Source organism: Neltuma alba, unplaced genomic scaffold, assembly GCF_004799145.2.
Source record: "Neltuma alba isolate B1F8T4 unplaced genomic scaffold, ASM479914v2 tig00001552_pilon, whole genome shotgun sequence".
NCBI classification, from domain to species: domain Eukaryota; kingdom Viridiplantae; phylum Streptophyta; class Magnoliopsida; order Fabales; family Fabaceae; genus Neltuma; species Neltuma alba.
Window position 1 is genome coordinate 107,231 of NW_021632508.1, and position 17,698 is coordinate 124,928.

General features: G+C 38.7%; 1 protein-coding gene across 1 annotated transcript; it reads right to left on the minus strand.

The window, feature by feature from the left end:
- Positions 1–1,562: 1,562 nt before the first annotated feature.
- Positions 1,563–4,213, minus strand: LOC114758975 (zinc finger RNA-binding protein-like). Its single transcript, XM_028948074.1, has 4 exons — positions 4,015–4,213; positions 3,420–3,521; positions 3,025–3,111; positions 1,563–2,765 (listed from the first exon to the last, which is right to left on the minus strand). Exons 1-4 carry the CDS (start codon positions 4,150–4,152, stop codon positions 1,767–1,769), a joined length of 1,326 nt encoding a protein of 441 aa, XP_028803907.1. The 5' UTR covers positions 4,153–4,213; the 3' UTR covers positions 1,563–1,766.
- Positions 4,214–17,698: the final 13,485 nt, after the last annotated feature.

Consider the following 17,698-nt stretch of genomic DNA (forward strand, 5'->3'; position numbering starts at 1 on the left):
GGGTTGGCGGCAAGGGGGCAAGTGGCAAGTGGGGCTTTGCTCATCTCGTGGGCCCGCATGGAGTCGGGTATATGTAATGTAAAGACAATTTTTGTTCATATTTGATATTTCTTATTTGCATTTAATAATTTTTAACTTTTTTATTTTTAAATTTCTAAACTTTTTAAAAGAAAAAATTGGACTCATTTGTTCTTTCCGTTCTGCAATCATGATTTGTCGTTACGACATAACCAATACTTGTGTGATACACAAGTAAAAAATTAAGACTTTTTTTTTCTCAGTACATGTATCTTGTTATTGAAGACAATCCAGCAATGATGCAAATCTTAATTTGTTAGTCATCCGGTTCCTTAATATAAGATCTATTTAACTAATTTAATTAGATTATAAGCTAATTAACTATAATAAATATGACATGTTTTTCCTAAATACCTTAATCATCTTCATTATATCCTCATTCCTTCTCATATTTAGTTATGGTTGAGGGAGTATCAATAGGGGTGATTTGGAAAAATTGATAGACATAAAAATAGGTCTTATATTTAGAATCAAAACTAACTTCACAATTAGATCATATATTAAGAAACAGAAGAGTATATTATAAGAGGCTAATTCCTTCTACTACGCATAACCTTATTAGTTAATATGACTAAAGTTGATGATATGACTTGCGCAAACTAATTCGACCCATGAAAAAATATGAGTTAGATTGGCAAGATGGCAGCTCCGTTTGAAGCATGCTGAAAAACTTGGGTCGCTCTACCTTAGGTTGGCCTGCTTTTCTTTTAAAAAAAAAATTACAATTTTTTGTTGTTTATGTCAATTTGAATGAAAAGTTATCGTTTTGAACTTATTTTTCATATATTCTTTTTTATGTCAATAACATGATTTGATGTTCAATTTGTCAATTTTTTATTATATAATTTTTATACGGATCGAATAATTATGTGCGGTATTATTGTATCTTCATATTTGTAAGTTTTGGGATAATTTAATCATATAACTTTATGAAAATATATAACAATTTGAATTTAGATTATAAAAATTTGTAATTTAATTAAAAAATTATGGGTTTTTAAAAAAAAAAAAAAAAAAAGGAAGAAGAAGAAGGAGAAGTGGATGGGCCTATAGCGGGAGGTTGGAAATTTTTCATCTCACCAGAAGATGGGTTGATTTTGGTTTGGCCTACCCTTCCAACCCGCCCTGCCTCTACAATTAACAGCTAATAATCTATTAAGAGTACCTTCAAAACGAAAGAGTGCATAAATATACATATATATATATATATGAAGTTTGAGAACAACAACAATTTTATTAATATGAAACAAATATAAACTTATAAGCCTAATTGAATCCGCATTCTCATTATACATACCATGAGAATGCCGCGCTAATAAGATGATGGGCTGCTCAAGGGACAAAGCAAGATAAATAGCAAGTATATATTCATTTCATAATCTGTCTTTGCAATGACACATTGGGTTTCAAATTCTCCCCATCGCTACAAATCTCAGTATAATAATCAAGTTCTAACCCCAAACAACCTTTGGCACACGGGCTTAAACTTCAAAACGTACATATTATAATCAAAACTTAATGGCATGTCCTACATGAACACATACATTTACTTCTAAAGCAGAAGACTCATTTACTAGCTTGGACCACTAAGTAATTGACCCTTTTTTTTTTTGAATTAGAGAAGTTGACACCAACTACTTGAGGTTAAACGGAATTGAACCCACAACCTCCTACTTACAAGGGAGCTTTTATATGACTAGACTACAAGGCCATTGCCCATGGGCAGTAAGTAATTGAATTTGAGCCAAGTGCTTGCTACCTTGCAAGTGAGAAGCCAAGTCACCTACACTAGTGCATTTTACATTGCACATATCACATCTTAATCTGGAACTGTTCATTCCAATCGATGTTCCTACGTCCTTCTGCAATTCTTGCACCTTGGTGGTATTGGCATCAACGTCTTTGTTTTTATTCTGCTGACTAATATTGATAGTTTCAACATTCTTATGCTCCATTTTTGGATGATGACTGTTTGTGGTATTCTGTTCTAATGCACTTGGCGTATAGATTATCATCTCCTCTTCTCCAGTGGACTCATCATTCTTCTTCACCGGAACTTTCTCAGCAACAAGCTGGCTTTTTGCGTTCAGTGCTTCACAAGCAGCCTTATGCTTCTTTCCTTTCAGGTGGGAATTCAAACTACCTTCAGAATATATTTTCAATTGACATATTTTACAAGTCCACATTTTCTGTACATCTTTAGATGCAGAAACCTGAGAAGATGCTCCACTTCCTGTGTCTGTCACTTCGGTTCCTTTAGTTTTCCCGTTCAGTGCTTCACAAGCAGCCATATGCTTTCTTCCTTGCAGGTGGGAATTCAAACTAGCTTCAGAAAATATTCTCAATTGACATATTTTACAAGTCCACATCGTCTGTACATCTTTACATGCAGAAACCTGAGAAGATGCTCCTCTTCCTGTGTCTGTCACCGGCATTCCTTTAGTTTTTGTATTCAGTGCTTCACAAGCAGCCTTATGCTTTCTTCCTTGCAGGTGGGAATTCAAATTAGCTTCAGAAGGCATTGTCACCTGGCATATGGCACAAGTCCATTCTTTCTGTACATTCTCAGATGCAGAAATCTGAGGATTATATGTTCCATGTTCGGTGTCTGCTGCCATTTTTTCGGTTTTCGCCATGGCAGATAAAATGCTTTCATTTGATTTGAGTCTTTCCAAGGCGCTATTAACCTGAAATGTTGAAAACTTGGCATTGAGGTAAAGATTAGCGAAAATAATCAACTTTGTTCTCTGCTGTTTTTTTAATTCCCTAGCTTCTTTTCTGGCAATTACAAGGAAACTGGAAAAAACTCACAACAAATGTAAGTATTATCAGACCTAGGCTATTTGCAAATAACCAACTTTAGCATGACTTAGTTTTTTTTTTTTTTTGGAGGGGGGGGGCGCTGTTCTTTTCCCCTTTTTACTTGAAAATGGTATGAAATCTTACTTGCTTGCCTTCAGGAACTTGCTCTTTTTCAATCATCTCCAAATCTTTGGCGTCTTTCTGTTCCATGAGAAGCCTTCCTCTATTTGTCTGCACAAAGACAATAAGGTTGGACGATAAGCTCCTTCATGTATCAAATACTCCAACCCAGAAAAGGTTTCAGTTCCTTCATGTTTGAAGCTGGCTATAAAAGGGCAAGAATTGCATAAGAAATTCATCTGTTCCATTTCATTCTTCCTGGTGGTTGGAACTGTTCCTATTGGTTCAGTATTAAGACTTTCTGCTGTGGTCCTTTATAGAAGAAAAGGTTCATTGGCTTAATTCTTCAGTGATCAGGATTCACATAAATATAAAATACGTAGGCAACTCAAATGAAAGAGGGACCGAACTCAACCCACACATCCATCAAGATTCACATAAAAATTCGCCTTCAGGATCTCATTCTTCTCCGTAGTTGGAACTGATTTTCTTGTTTCTGCATTGAGACTTTTCTCTATGTTCTACAGTAAAAGAAGATGATTATTCAGTAGTCAAGAATCACAAAACAAGTAAGCAACTTGAATGAGATTGGTGGTGGGTACTTCTGAACTCAAACAAGCTATCTATACATTAAAACCAGCATGCATCCCTTTAAAGAAACCATTTGGTGTACTATTTTCAACTCAGGCATCTCGAACTTCAGGTGGTATCTAAGATGCCAGTGTCTCGGTATACCAGTATCCGTACAACCTAAGCATCCCAATCAAAAAGAGGCATAGGACAAACCCCCTTCAAACCACATCACTTTTAGCTTTGTTAGCTTTTATAAACTACTGAAATGTCTGCTTTCCATGAACACTTTTGACAGCCATACCTAAGATGAAAATCTTAATAACAGCCAGATGTAGTTCCATGCATTGCATAGAGTCTGAAAAATGATATACACTATAAGCAGCTAATGAATAGCACGTGATATATATATATATATATATATATATATGGCGATTTTCATACCTTGCTAGCAATGAGTTGCTCTAAGACTTCAGTTCCATTTCGTGTTATATACTTCTCAGCCTGCATTGTAAAGTCTTCTTTCTTGACAAATATGTTCTTCCAGTTCCTGAATCTGCTTATGACTGCTTGAGGATTCATGTGGATGCATGATTGAACGAAGTGATTATAGACATAAGCAGATCTTCCAAAATCCGGAATCACAAGAAGGCGACCATGATTAGCTTCATGTAATGCCAATACTGAAACCTGATGTTGAAAATGAGGATGGATAAGTAAGATTGGTTCAGAACCTGAATGAATCTGATATCACAGTTCATGCAATTTTAACTGCAGATGATATGATCAAATTAGTAAAATATGATAAAAGGAAGAACAGCAACCATTTTGTTCAGTTCAATGGCCATGTGTCTGTGTTAAATGAGAGAGAGTAAATGGTTTACCATTGAAGAAGCTTGAGGAAAGGATACTCAAAGAGGTATATCAGTGAGAGAAGAATCCAATAAGAGATCAAATTCCGAGTGTCCGAATGGCTATCATTCTCAATTGCTTCAATGGAAGCATAACTTTGACCATAAAAACACCATCATCGTAATTCATAAACAACAAAAACAGCATCACTATCACTGAAACAATAATAGTTTAAAGGAAACATAGAATTATGATAAATGCAAGAACGCTTTTTCAGAGTTGCACCATTTAGAGATATGATATGATTTGATATGTAAATATTATGTAATTATGACTAGGATTTGATAGGATATGATATTATCATAATGAGCCATTATTGCAGAGGCTCCCCTCACTTGTATATATATGTGTATATTCTGATCAATGAAATACAAGAGAGAATTATTTTCCATATTCCTTTTACTACATGGTATCAGAGCGACCCTTTTTTTCTTCTCTGGTTGTTTATTTTCGGTTGCTACAATACCGAAAATAAACGTGTGAGTGTGTGACCCTTCCACAGAGCCGTTTTGAGTGACACCGCCCTGACCAAACGTCTCCCCTCCTCCAGATCGGCCAAACCCCAACGTCCGACGGCCATCTGACCAGCGTGTGATCGTCACGCGCCACCTGCAGATTCGCCGGAGATTCACGCGCCGGCGCGTGAGGGTGCGTGGAACGTCCGTTTCACCGGTGACTTCAACGACTGACGGCAACCTATTTTCCGGCGAGATTGTGGTATCTCCTTGGTGTGGGTACGGCGGTGGCACACTGTTCATTGATTTTCCGGCGATCTGCACTGTTCATCCACGTTCTGCACTGTTCATTGGCCTTCCGGCAATCTGTTTGTGTCATTTGGCTCTGTTTGCAGCTCCTTGTGTAGCTGTTGGCCTGTTTCACTTCTTTGGTATTCGTTAGGTGATCCAGGTATCGTGCTTTGTGTCCCTGTGTGACAATCTTTCGTATTTCTTTTGTTAGTGCACTTCATCTATGGCTGAAACTAAATCTGTCTCGGAGCTTGTCCCAACTATTACTAAAATTACTGATCACAAGTTGACTTGGGTAAACTATTTGGATTGGAGTAAAACCATTCGTCTCTATTTGAGAAGTATTGAGAAGGAAGACCATCTGATTGATGATCCCCCAACAACTGATTCAAAGAAGGCTTGGTTGAGGGATGATGCGCTGCTATTTTTCTAGATCCGTAACTCTATTGACAGTGAGATTATTCCTTCTATTAATCACTGTGAATTGGTTAAGGAACTAATGGATTATTTAGATTTTTTGTATTCAGAAAAAGGAAATATCTCTCGTGTTTACGAGGTTTGCAAAGCTTTCTATCGTTCTGAGAAACAGGATCGCCCTCTCAAAGCCTACTTTATGGACTTTAAGAGGATGTATGAAGAGCTGAATGTATTGATGCCTCTCACTGCTGATTTGAAGGTTCAGCATAAGCAACGAGAGCAAATGGCTATTATGAGCTTTCTTACTGGTCTCCCACCTGAGTACGACACAGTTCGTTCTCAAATCTTATCCGGATCTGATTTCGATTTCTGACCTTCAAGATGTGTTCTCCAGAGTAATGAGAGCTGAGAATCTCTTGCCACCAGCTGCTAGTGCTCCTACAAGTGCCTTGCTCAGTAAGGGCACCTATGAGACTCGTAGTCCCAATGATAATCGCGGGGGGGGTCTACCCGTGGTGTTTCGAAGCAAGGGGGAGCCCCTTCTGACTCCAGTGGGATAGTGTGTTATTACTGCAAAGAACCGGGGCATACAAAACGCACATGTCGTAAACTTCAGAATAAACAGCAACGAAATATCTACCCACGTGGCTACACAAGCCAGTGACACAGTCACGATTTCTGCCGCTGAGTATGCCCAGTTAAAATCTGCTACGCCGTCTGTGAGTGCCGCGGCTACAACAGGTAATAATGCTACTGCCCTTGCTTCTTCTTCCTCAAAGTGGATCATAGATTCCGGGGCTACTGATCATATGACAGGTAACCGCCATCTCTTCTCCTCTTATAATGCTTTTGCTAATCCGTCAAGTGTTTCTATCATCGCTGATGGTTCCCAGTCTCAAGTTCTCGGTTCTGGCACTGTTAATCCCACACCCTCTATCCGTTTGTCATCTGTGCTAAATGTCCCTAAACTTGCTTTTAATCTCCTATCTCCCAGTAAACTCACTCGTCAACTAAACTGTTGGGTCTCACTTTTTCCTTCTCATTGCTTGATACAGGATCTTTTGACGAGGCGGACTATTGGTAGAGGTTATGAATCTGGCGGGCACTATATACTGGATGATCGGGTGTCTCATGCGGTAGCTTGCACTAGCAGTCATACTCCCTTTGAAGTTCATTGTCGATTGGGTCATTTGTCTTTATCTTCTCTAAGAGAGTTTATCCTCAATTTCAGCATTTGTCGTCTTTAGATTGTGAGTCATGTCAGTTTGCCAAGCATCATCGTCTTCCCTTAGTGTCTCGTGTCAATAAACGGGTTTCATCCCCTTTTGAGTTAGTCCATTCTGATGTTTGGGGTCCTTGTCCTATAGAGTCCAAAGCAGGTTTTAAATACTTTGTTACATTTGTTGATGATTATTCCCGAACAACTTGGTTATATTTAATGAAACATCGTTCTGAATTGTTTTCCCATTTTTGTGCCTTTTGTGCTGAGATTAAAACTCAGTTTAATGTTTCTATTCGCACCTTACGAAGTGATAATGCTAGGAATATCTCTCTACTTCGTTCCAATCTTACATGCTTCAAAATGGTATACTTCATCAGTCGTCTTGTGTTGATACACCAGCTCAAAATGGTGTTGCAGAAAGAAAAAATCGCCACCTACTAAGTAGCACGTGCACTTTTGTTTCAAATGCAGGTTCCTAAACCATTTTGGGCTGACGCGGTCTCCACTGCATGCTTTCTTATTAATCGAATGCCTTCCTCTGTTCTTGATGGTAACTCTCCTTTTTCTACCCTCTTTCCTTCTAAGCCTTTGTTCCCTATTGATCCTAAGATATTTGGGTGTGTTTGTTTTGTGCGGGATGTACGTCCATCTATTTCAAAGTTAGACCCCAAGTCTCTTAAATGTGTCTTCCTTGGATACTCCCGGGTCCAAAAAGGTTACCGTTGTTTCTCACCTACTCTCAATCGTTATTTAGTATCTGCAGATGTCACCTTTCAGGAGTCCACACCATATTTCTCGTGTCCTTCCCCACCTGCTCCACCTGCGGAGGAGGATGATATTCTGATATACTCTGTCACTTCACTCACTCTCACCATCGTCGCAAGCATCCCGCTCCCGCACCCGTTCAACCATTTGATCGTGTGTATACACGACGGTCAAAGATTACTACCGCCACGCCAGCTTCTATTCCTCCCTTGTCCGCTTCGCCATCAGATCTTGAGTTGAGCAACACTGAACCTCGTTCTGACCCTAATCCTGAGACACCTCCTGTTCCAGACCCGGATGCCTCTCTTGATCTACCCATTGCCCTTCGCAAAGGTAACGTACTTGTGCCCATCCTATTTCCTTTTTTTGTTTCCTATGACCACTTGTCTCCTGTGTCCAGTTCCTTTGTTGCCTCCCTCGATACTATCTCTGTGCCCAGAACTATTCGTGAAGCCTTGGCCCACTCAGGTTGGCGTGCTGCAATGGAAGAGGAGATGGCGGCCCTTGATCGGGCTGGTACATGGACCCTGGTCGATTTACCGGCAGGCAAAAAGGCCATTGGTTGTAAATGGGTGTTAACACTCCGAAAACTAAGGCTGACGGCACACTTGACCGCCTTAAGGCTCGCCTTGTGGCTAAAGGTTATGCACAGACCTATGGCATTGACTATTCCGAAACCTTTTCTCCTGTTGCTAAGCTCTCATCTGTTCGTCTATTCATCTCTCTGGCTGCTACTTATGATTGGGATCTACATCAGTTAGACATTAAAAATGCCTTCTTGCATGGTGATCTCCATGAAGAGGTCTATATGGAGCAACCACCTGGGTTCGTTGCTCAGGGGGAGCGTGGGAAAGTATGTCGCCTTAAGAGGTCCTTGTATGGTTTGAAGCAAAGTCCTCGTGCATGGTTTGACCGGTTCAGTACTGTCGTACAGAAATTTGGCATGAGCCAAAGCAAGTGCGATCATTCTGTTTTATCAAAGAACAACGGCTGGCATGATTCTCTTGGTGGTGTATGTAGATGACATTGTGATCACAGGCAGTAATGGTTCGGGCATCTCGTCCCTCAAGTCCTTTCTTAATTCCCACTTTCAGACGAAGGATCTGGGCTCTCTGACATACTTTCTAGGTATTGAAGTTATGAGAAGCAAGAAGGGCATATTACTGACACAGCGCAAATATGTTCTTGACCTACTGAAGGAAACTGGAAAGTTGGAGGAGCAGCACCGACTAATTTCCTATGGTTCACAACCCACTCCTTGACGCTGATGGGAGCATACCGCTCGATGACTCTCTTGATGCTGAGAACGGATGCTTGAGGCTCAAAGAGCAAACCATTTGAGAATCCTGAGAGGTACAGGAAATGATTGGCAAGTTAAACTATCTCACTGTAACTCGTCCGGATATTACTTATCCAGTCAGTGTACTGAAGCCAGTTCATGGCATCCCCGACTGTCAGACAGTGGGAAGCCTTGGAGCACGTGTTACATTATTTGAAGGGATGTCCAGGTCGTGGGATATTATACAAAAATCATGGCCATACAGACATTGAGTGCTTCTGTGATGCGGATCATGGTGGATCAAAGGCCACGAGACGGTCTACTACAGGATACTGTGTCTTTGTGGGCGGGAATCTGGTATCCTGGAAAAGCAAGAAACAAAATGTGGTGTCCAGATCGAGCGCAGAGGCAGAATACCGGGCTATGGCACAGTCTGTATGTGAGATAATCTGGATATATCAGCTATTAAAGGAAGTTGGCCTCAAAACCACTTTGCCAGCAAAGTTGTGGTGTGACAATAAGGCTGCCCTACATATAGCCTCTAATTCTGTGTTCCATGAACGTACCAAACATATTGAGATTGATTGTCACTTTATCAGAGATAAGCTTAAAGAGAACTTCATCTCCACTGGATATGTGCGTTCTAGTGATCAATTAGGCGACCTTCTGACTAAAGCTCTGAATGGGACTCGTGTTGACTATCTGTGTGACAAGTTGGGCATGATTAACATTTATGCTCCAACTTGAGGGGGAGTGTAGAGATATGATATGATTTGATATGTAAATATTATGTAATTATGATTAGGATTTGATAGGATATGATATTATCATAATGAGCCATTAATGCAGAGGCTCCCCTCATTGTATTATATATTGTATATTCTGATCAATGAAATACAAGAGAAATTATTTTCCATATTCCTTTTACTACACATCAAAACAGAGTCAGAGAGACACTTACAGAGGATAACCCAAAGCAAGCACGGCCTGTAAATGAGAACAACAAGAATCAGTAATCAAAAGCGTGAGGAGAAAAGAGGGTTTGATAGACCCAGACCCATTTTCTAACAACTTTTCATAGTTAAAGAGGGAGACCATTGAGTGCTTAGGACATCGAACGAATAATGTGAACATACGGGCAAAGATTACAGATTATGGAATCTGATCAGAAGAAGAAAATTTGCAGCCATAGAAAGAAGCAAAGGAGGGATATACAAGAGATGCATACCATGAAAGAAAATCAATGCATTTAAGAAGGAGTGTAAGGAACCAGAAAGAAGCCATGTTGGATCGGAGCTGATTTTTTTTTTTCCTTCTTGTTTTCGTACTGTGATGAGGTTAATTCTGCAGAGAGATGTGAAGAATAAATGTGAAGTAAGGAATCATGAAAAGACTTAACGAAGAAGGAAAAGTCAGAGAAGGAGGGAGTAAAAGAGAAAGTCGTTGTGGGAAGTGGGAAAGTAAGTTTACTGTTGAAGGACAGTAGCTAGCACACGTCTATTTGGAATTGGTGACAAAAGGAAAAATGGTACAAAACTCAACATCTGTTTGCTAGCTACTGTTGAAGGACAGTAGCTAGCACACGCCAATTGTAGTACACTAGTACGGATGCAATTTATAAACAATTATCTAAATCTAATATCTAATTAAAAAAATATCTCAACATCTAATTACTAAGTTAAGTTTTCTAATCACACGTAAATGCATTTTATTTTTTCATATAAATTTATAATTAAATATTATTAAATAATAATACTTACACATGAGCATGTATAATTAAAAAATTTAATATAATAAATATAATAAACTTGACCTAAGTACAGTCCTATCTAAAATACTTTCTCTTCAAAATTGCATGTTCCTTTAAATTAAAATTAATTTAAATTTCATTAATTCTGTATTAAAATTTAATAAAGTTTTATTTATTTACTATTACTATTAGTTAGTTTACATGATACTCCTCTATAAAAGGGATTCATTAGGTCCTCTCCACAACCCACAAAGAACTATTGTGAATACAAATTTAGGAGGTATTTGAATGGAAACGAAACTGTAGTTTTAAAAGTGATTTTACAGTATACGAAGTAAATATATAAAAGAATTTGTTTCAATTTACGAAAAAATATTTTTAAAAAGCACTTTTGGGTTTCCCCAAACCTCCCAAAACCCTCTTAAATCCAAACCGGACTAACCAATTTAGTCAGAAAACTACTGAACTAGACATGTAATTGGTTCGGTCGAGTATAAAAGTCAAGATTAAATTGATCAGGTATGACCTGGGAATAACCCCGGTTAGCCCAACTGATTGGCTAAGTTAACCCAATTGCCTCTTTTTTTTTAAATAAAAAAGCTATTTTGATCAAAATTGTTTTCTATTTTAAAAGTTGTTGATAATTACCATTATTTAGTGATTGAATGATTATGGGAAGAAGGTTTTGTTATCATCTAGTATCATTTTGATATTTTGCTAGTATAAATATTTAATGATTTTTGTAGTATGATATTATGATTCGATTTGTCCAGAGAATTGAAAAAAAGAGTTGAAAAGAAATTGTAAGTATATAATTATTTTATTAGTAATTCAAGGTACATAAATGATATTTAGTTTTTGGATGATATGATAAAAATTTAAATTATTTTTAAATTTTTTATTTCTCACCATTTTGACCCCAAATTAATTCTAGTATGACTCATTGACTCTACCTAGTATCTTGATGGATCTAGTTTTCAGCATCTTAGTTGTAAATGAGAGGGGCAATCCAGCAATGATGCAAATCTTAATTTGTTAGTCATCTAGTTCTTAATATAGGATCTATTTAACTAATTTGATTAGATTAAAGAAGTTATGTAAGTTAGTTAACTATAATAAATATGACATGTTTTTCTTGAAATACCTTAATCATCTTCATCATCCTCCCTCTTTCTCATGCTTAGTTATGGTTGAGGGAGTAACATATGGGTGATTTGAAAAAAATTAATAGATAGAAATAGTTCTTATATTTAGGATCAAAACTGACTTCACATTAGATCCTAATATTAAGAACAGAAGAGTATATTATAAGAGGCTAATTCCTTCTACTACACATAACCGTATTAGTTAATATGATTAAAGTTTGATGATATGACTTGCGCACACTAATTCGAGCCATGAAAAAATATGAGTTAGATTGGCAAGATGGCAGCTCCGTTTGAAGCATGCTGAAAAACTTGGGTCGCTCTACCTTAGGTTGGCCTGCTTTTCTTTTTTAAAAAAAAAATTACAATTTTTTGTTGTTTATGTCAATTTGAATGAAAAGTTATTGTTTTGAACTTATTTTTCATATATTCTTTTTTATGTCAATAACATGATTTCATGTTTAATTTGTCAATTTTTTTATTATCATTTTTATACGGATCGAATAATTATGTGCGGTATTATGTATCTTCATATTGTTTTGTTTTGGGATATTTAGTCATATAATTTATATGAATATATAAACAATTTGACTTTAGATTATCAAAATTTGTAATTTAATTAAAAAATTGAGAGATTTTTTTTTGGGGAAATTGCAATAAAGACCCCCCAATATATAAAATGGCAATCAGGGACCCCCAATTTGAGAAATTGCTGCAGAGGACCCGGTCCCAATTTGCAATTATGAAATGTAAGGAAATGGCTGAAATGCCCCTCACTCATTTGAAAAGAAAAAACCTGTCCGCGCTCTCCTCCCCCCCAAACGCGCGGTAACTTCCTTTGTATATCCCGTCGGCCATTCTTTGCGGTGTGCTCTGTTTATTTGTGCGCAAGAGTTTGTTTCCATTTTGCGGCGATAGGAGTATTGTGTGAGAGAAGAGTGTATTTGCTGTGGGAGAGGAGAACGGAGTCGTGCTGGAATAGTGATCTATCGACATCATCAAAGGCAAGGGAGGAGGTAGAGGCATCGTGACAGTCGTGTGTGGCTATCAAAGTTAACAGCGGCATTTGGCGACAAAATCTGGTGGTAAGTTTCAAGCTTTAGTTTGTTTGTGTTCGTTGCTGCCTGTGTGATACATTAACGAGAGGGAAGGGAATGCGTTTAGGGCAGGAACGTATATATATGTTTTTTCTGTTGAATATGCTGTGACTGATTGGCGAAAAATGGTTATCTGTGGAAGAAGATGGGCGAATGGGTTTGGGTGGGAAGGGAATTAGAAGATCAGTTAGGAGGATGACAAGATTAGTTTGGGAAATGACGACACTTGAATGGGTAAAGGGCAAATTGAATTGGTTAACTATTAATTGATCTGAAGAGATGTTGAAGTGATAGTGTCGTTTAAAATGACAAAATTGAAGTAGGGGGATTGACAAGTTGATAATGCAAAATAAGAATGTGTAATTGACAAGTTGGTAATAGAAAATAACAAGTTGAATATAATGAATAACAAGTTATTGAGCAGTTGGGAATAAGAAGGTTGCCATGGGTTCCTAACAAGTTAACAATAGGAAATGACAAGTTTAAAAATGACAATAAGAAGTTGGGAATAAGAAAGGCGATTATGACAAATGGAGAACTTTATAATGTAAAATAACTAGTTGATAATTATAAATGACAAGTTAATGATGAGAAATAACAAGCATGAGAAGTAGTTGAGACTAACAAGTTTACTTTGAGAAATTAACAACTTGCTTATATGAAATTACAAGTTCATGTTTCGAAATAAGAAGTAAATGGTGGTGATGTAAGAAGGCTGTTGGTTACAGAATAGGTTGTTAACAGAGGTGATAGTTAGTTAGTAAATGTGGTTGTGAAGGATTGTATGTTGAATATTTTGCAGGAAGAGGAAGATGGCATCAGAAGGAGCCTCTGGATCAAAAAAGGCACACAACGGTTGGGTGTTATTCAGAAGTGAGTTTATGGCCACAATAGCTGACCCTGACATGACAGCCAAACAAAAAGAGATGCTGCGTCAAATGCATGGAAAGCTCTGGCCGCTGAAGAGAAGATGAGGTACACCGAGGAGGTGAAGAAAAGAAGGGCACAAAAGGGAGAAGAGGAGAAAAAGAAACATGTCCCATCATTTCTAACCCGGGTGTCCCTGAAGGGATTAAGAAAATTACTGCACTTTGTGAACAATAATGAAGACTTAAGGGAGAGGGTTGAGAGGATGGGCTTCGGGAGGCTGTTGAAGGTTGGATTAAAGAGACTACCCCGTGATCTCATTGTGACCATGCTGAGATCATATGACCCGCCAACGCATCAATTTACAATCAGGGGCAAATCAGAGGAAATAGGAGCAGAAGATGTTGAGCAACTGCTAGGAATCCGTCACGGTGGGGAGGAGGTGAAAACTAAAGTTGATGAGAGTGATGCTACGTATCAGGAGTTGAGAAATGAATATCGGAAAGTGTCATTCAGCAAAATACTAAACGACATTGTTTCAGGGGAGGAGGATCACAGATTCGAGTTTTTATTTGTGCTATACACCCTGGGTACTTTTCTATGTCCGAATTCAAGCTCAGAAGTGAGTGAGAAGTTGGTTAGAGTCATGCGCTGCACAATGGATGACTTTGGAAAGTATGATTGGGCTACCTATATTATAAAGGACCTCTGGAAAGAAATGGGAGACTATGTCAAAGGGTACAGGCGGGGCAATGAAGGGCAGGGGAGTAGCACTGTTGGTGGCTGCATATACTTACTTCTGGTATGACTATTTTATTTGTCATTGTGTTTGCATTTGATTACCGATGTGCATAACGTTAATGTTGTATATATGTGGCTGGCTTGCAGCTTTTTTTTGGTGAGAATTTTAACCTAAACACGCCTGTTGGCCGAGAGTCCACTACTGCAATTGAATACTGGACTGATGAGAAAATAAAAGAATTGGCCAGCAAGGAGAGGAAGAGTGTTAGGGAATTATGTATGGAGGAAAAGGCAGTGAAGCTGTGACAGGGAAAGAAGAGAGGATAATTGTAGAGTTTTTGGACCCGGTATGTGGTATAATTGGTAAACTAAAGTTTTTATTTCGTAACCTGAACTTGTTATCTGCCATAGTATTGTTGTCATTTCCTATACTGAAGTTCTGATTTGCTATAGTGACATAGAGCTTTGTCATTGTTAAGTTGTAATTTGGCAAACTTAAGTTGTTATTCGCAATACTTATGCTGTGATTGGCCATATTGAACTTATCAATAGGTAGACTGACTTGTGATTTTGTATATTGAACTTGTCATTCGGTATAATGAACTTGTCATCTGCGATACGTGAGTTGTGATATGGTTTACTGAACTTGTCATTCGGTATAATGAACTTGTCATTTGCCATACGTGAGTTGTGATATGATTTACTGAACTTGTAATTCTGTATAATGAACTTGTGATCTGCCATACCTGAATTGTAATCTGGTTTACTGAGGTTGTCATTCGGTATAATAAACTTGTGATCTGCCATACCTAAGTTGTTATTTTGTTTATTGAACTTGTAATTCTGTATAATGAACTTGTGATCTGCCATACCTGAATTGTAATCTGGTTTACTGAGGTTGTCATTCGGTACAATAAACTTGTGATCTGCCATACCTAAGTTGTGATTTTGTTTACTAAACTTGTAATTCTATATAATGAACTTGTGATCTGCCATACCTGAATTGTAATCTGGTTTACTGAACTTGTCAATATGTCATAGTGAAGGTGTCATTTTCCATAGTGAACTTGTTGTTGTATATACTTACTTGATTAATGTCTTTTACATGCAGGAGCTGAAGAAGTTACGTGAGCGCCTAATGAAGAGGATAGAGGAAGGGCAAAAGATGCTAATGAAAATGGTGGATGAGGAGTTGGTGAAGGTGCAAATCCCAAGACAGGGAGATGGTGGGAAGGGTAAATCAAGAGGAAAGGCTCGGGTTGAGACAGTGCCTACAAATAGAAGTGACTCTGAAGATGATGAGGAGGAGAGGCGCAACAATGATGACATAACTGAGGAAAAGGAGAAGGATGAAGTAAGCAGTGAAGATGGAGACAGTCATGGGAAGGGCGACACAGAGAATGACAGCGACAATGAAGAGATGGAGGAAGAGGGTCAAGGGGATGGTGATGACAGGAGCGAAGGGGAGAGGGAATACAAGGGTGATGCAGAGGGTGACATACCTGCAGCCAGTCCCCCTAGGGAAGTGTCACCCACCATTGAAGGTGATGAGGGTGACATACCTGCAGCCAGTCCCCCTAGGGAAGTGTCACCCACCATTGAAGGTGATGAGGCAGAAGGTCACTCACCGATGGAGGTATCCCCCCTGGCCATTGTTGAATATGTTGGGCCTGATCCAGAACCTGTATCTGTGGAGGCACAACAACTAAGGAGATCTACTAGGGTTCGGTTCAGCAAGATCAAGTCTCCTTGGTTGGAGTTGAAGGCACAATCAAGAGTGAAGAGGCCTATGGAGCCCAAGGATATTTTGTTCAACTTAGTCAGCCGAGCTGTCAAAGGTGATGAGGGTGAGATGTAAGTGAAAATCTTTGCTTATGTGATCTTATTTGTTGACTACATGTTAACATAACACATCTAGTAACTCACTTGAATATGTTTCAGTCCTTTGATCAGAATGTTTGATGAAGACATCCCCCGACGATTGCTGCATTCGCTTGGTGGAAATAACAGGGTGAGTAACCGAGTGATGTCGTTGGTCTGTAAGGCTTTGGTGCAAGAGCAGCAGGCAGTTGAAGGCCGAGTTAAGAGGCATATATTTGATGCAGACTTCATGGTGATGTTTCTGTATTACTAATAGGCTTTGTTGATTTACAAGATTGGAAATGAAAATGACAGAATAAAGTGTGTTACAGTGAATAAGAACTTGGTTTTCTGCATTTCACAGGCCATAATGACCCGTGATCCAGCTCGTTGGGATCCTAACCAGCATGCACGACAAATACTTCCGCATTATGTTGGCTACAACATAGGTGACTGTGACTTGATTCTGGGTCCTGCTCTAGTTGGGGAGCATTGGTTCTGTTTTGCATTCGAACCAAAGACCCAGAAGTTTAATGTCCTTGATTCCATGCGAGCAAGTTTACAGCGTAAGAAGACCACCTCCAAGCAGAAGAAGGCAGCCACATATGACCCCCAAGAAATGGCCATCACCGGATGTGTAAGATGTTACTGACCTGTGCATGTTAGATAGGGAAATGACAGTTTTATATTGTTATCCTTTTGATGAATATGGCATATGTGCAGAGGGATCGGTTTGAAGACATACTTCACATGGTCAGACCAGATTTTAGTGATAACTTGGAAATTGTCTGGCCTGATGTACCACAGCAGAAAAATTTGTGAGTGTATACACCCTACTCATGTGATATGTTATTTGGCTGTGTTGGTTTGAGGAGCTGAAACTGTTAGGGTGGTGTTGTGGGCAGGAGGGACTGTGGTGTGCATGTGCTCATATGGCTCAAGAAATGGGAGCCTGATGTTTCCCTTGAATATACCGAGGTATTGACATTACCTTATTTATTGTGCAATCAAGAGTGACCACGTGTGACTTGTTTGGTGGTAAACTTGCTGTGCAGGCTGATGTGTCCTCTTTTCGGCGCGAGCTGATGTGGTGGCTGGTGAACCATGATGACAATGAATGCCGTCAGAATGTGTATGATCTTATCTCACAACCAGAGAAGGGCCGAATGACCAAGAAGAGGAGAACGTCTTTATAGAGAGCATTTAAATTAGGCTGTGACTTTTACTAACTTTGTCAATTGATTCATTTGTTGAAATTGTATGCCAATTATTGTAATGGTTATGATATGCTTGGATTGATGGTATAACAGCACTTATATTTGGAATG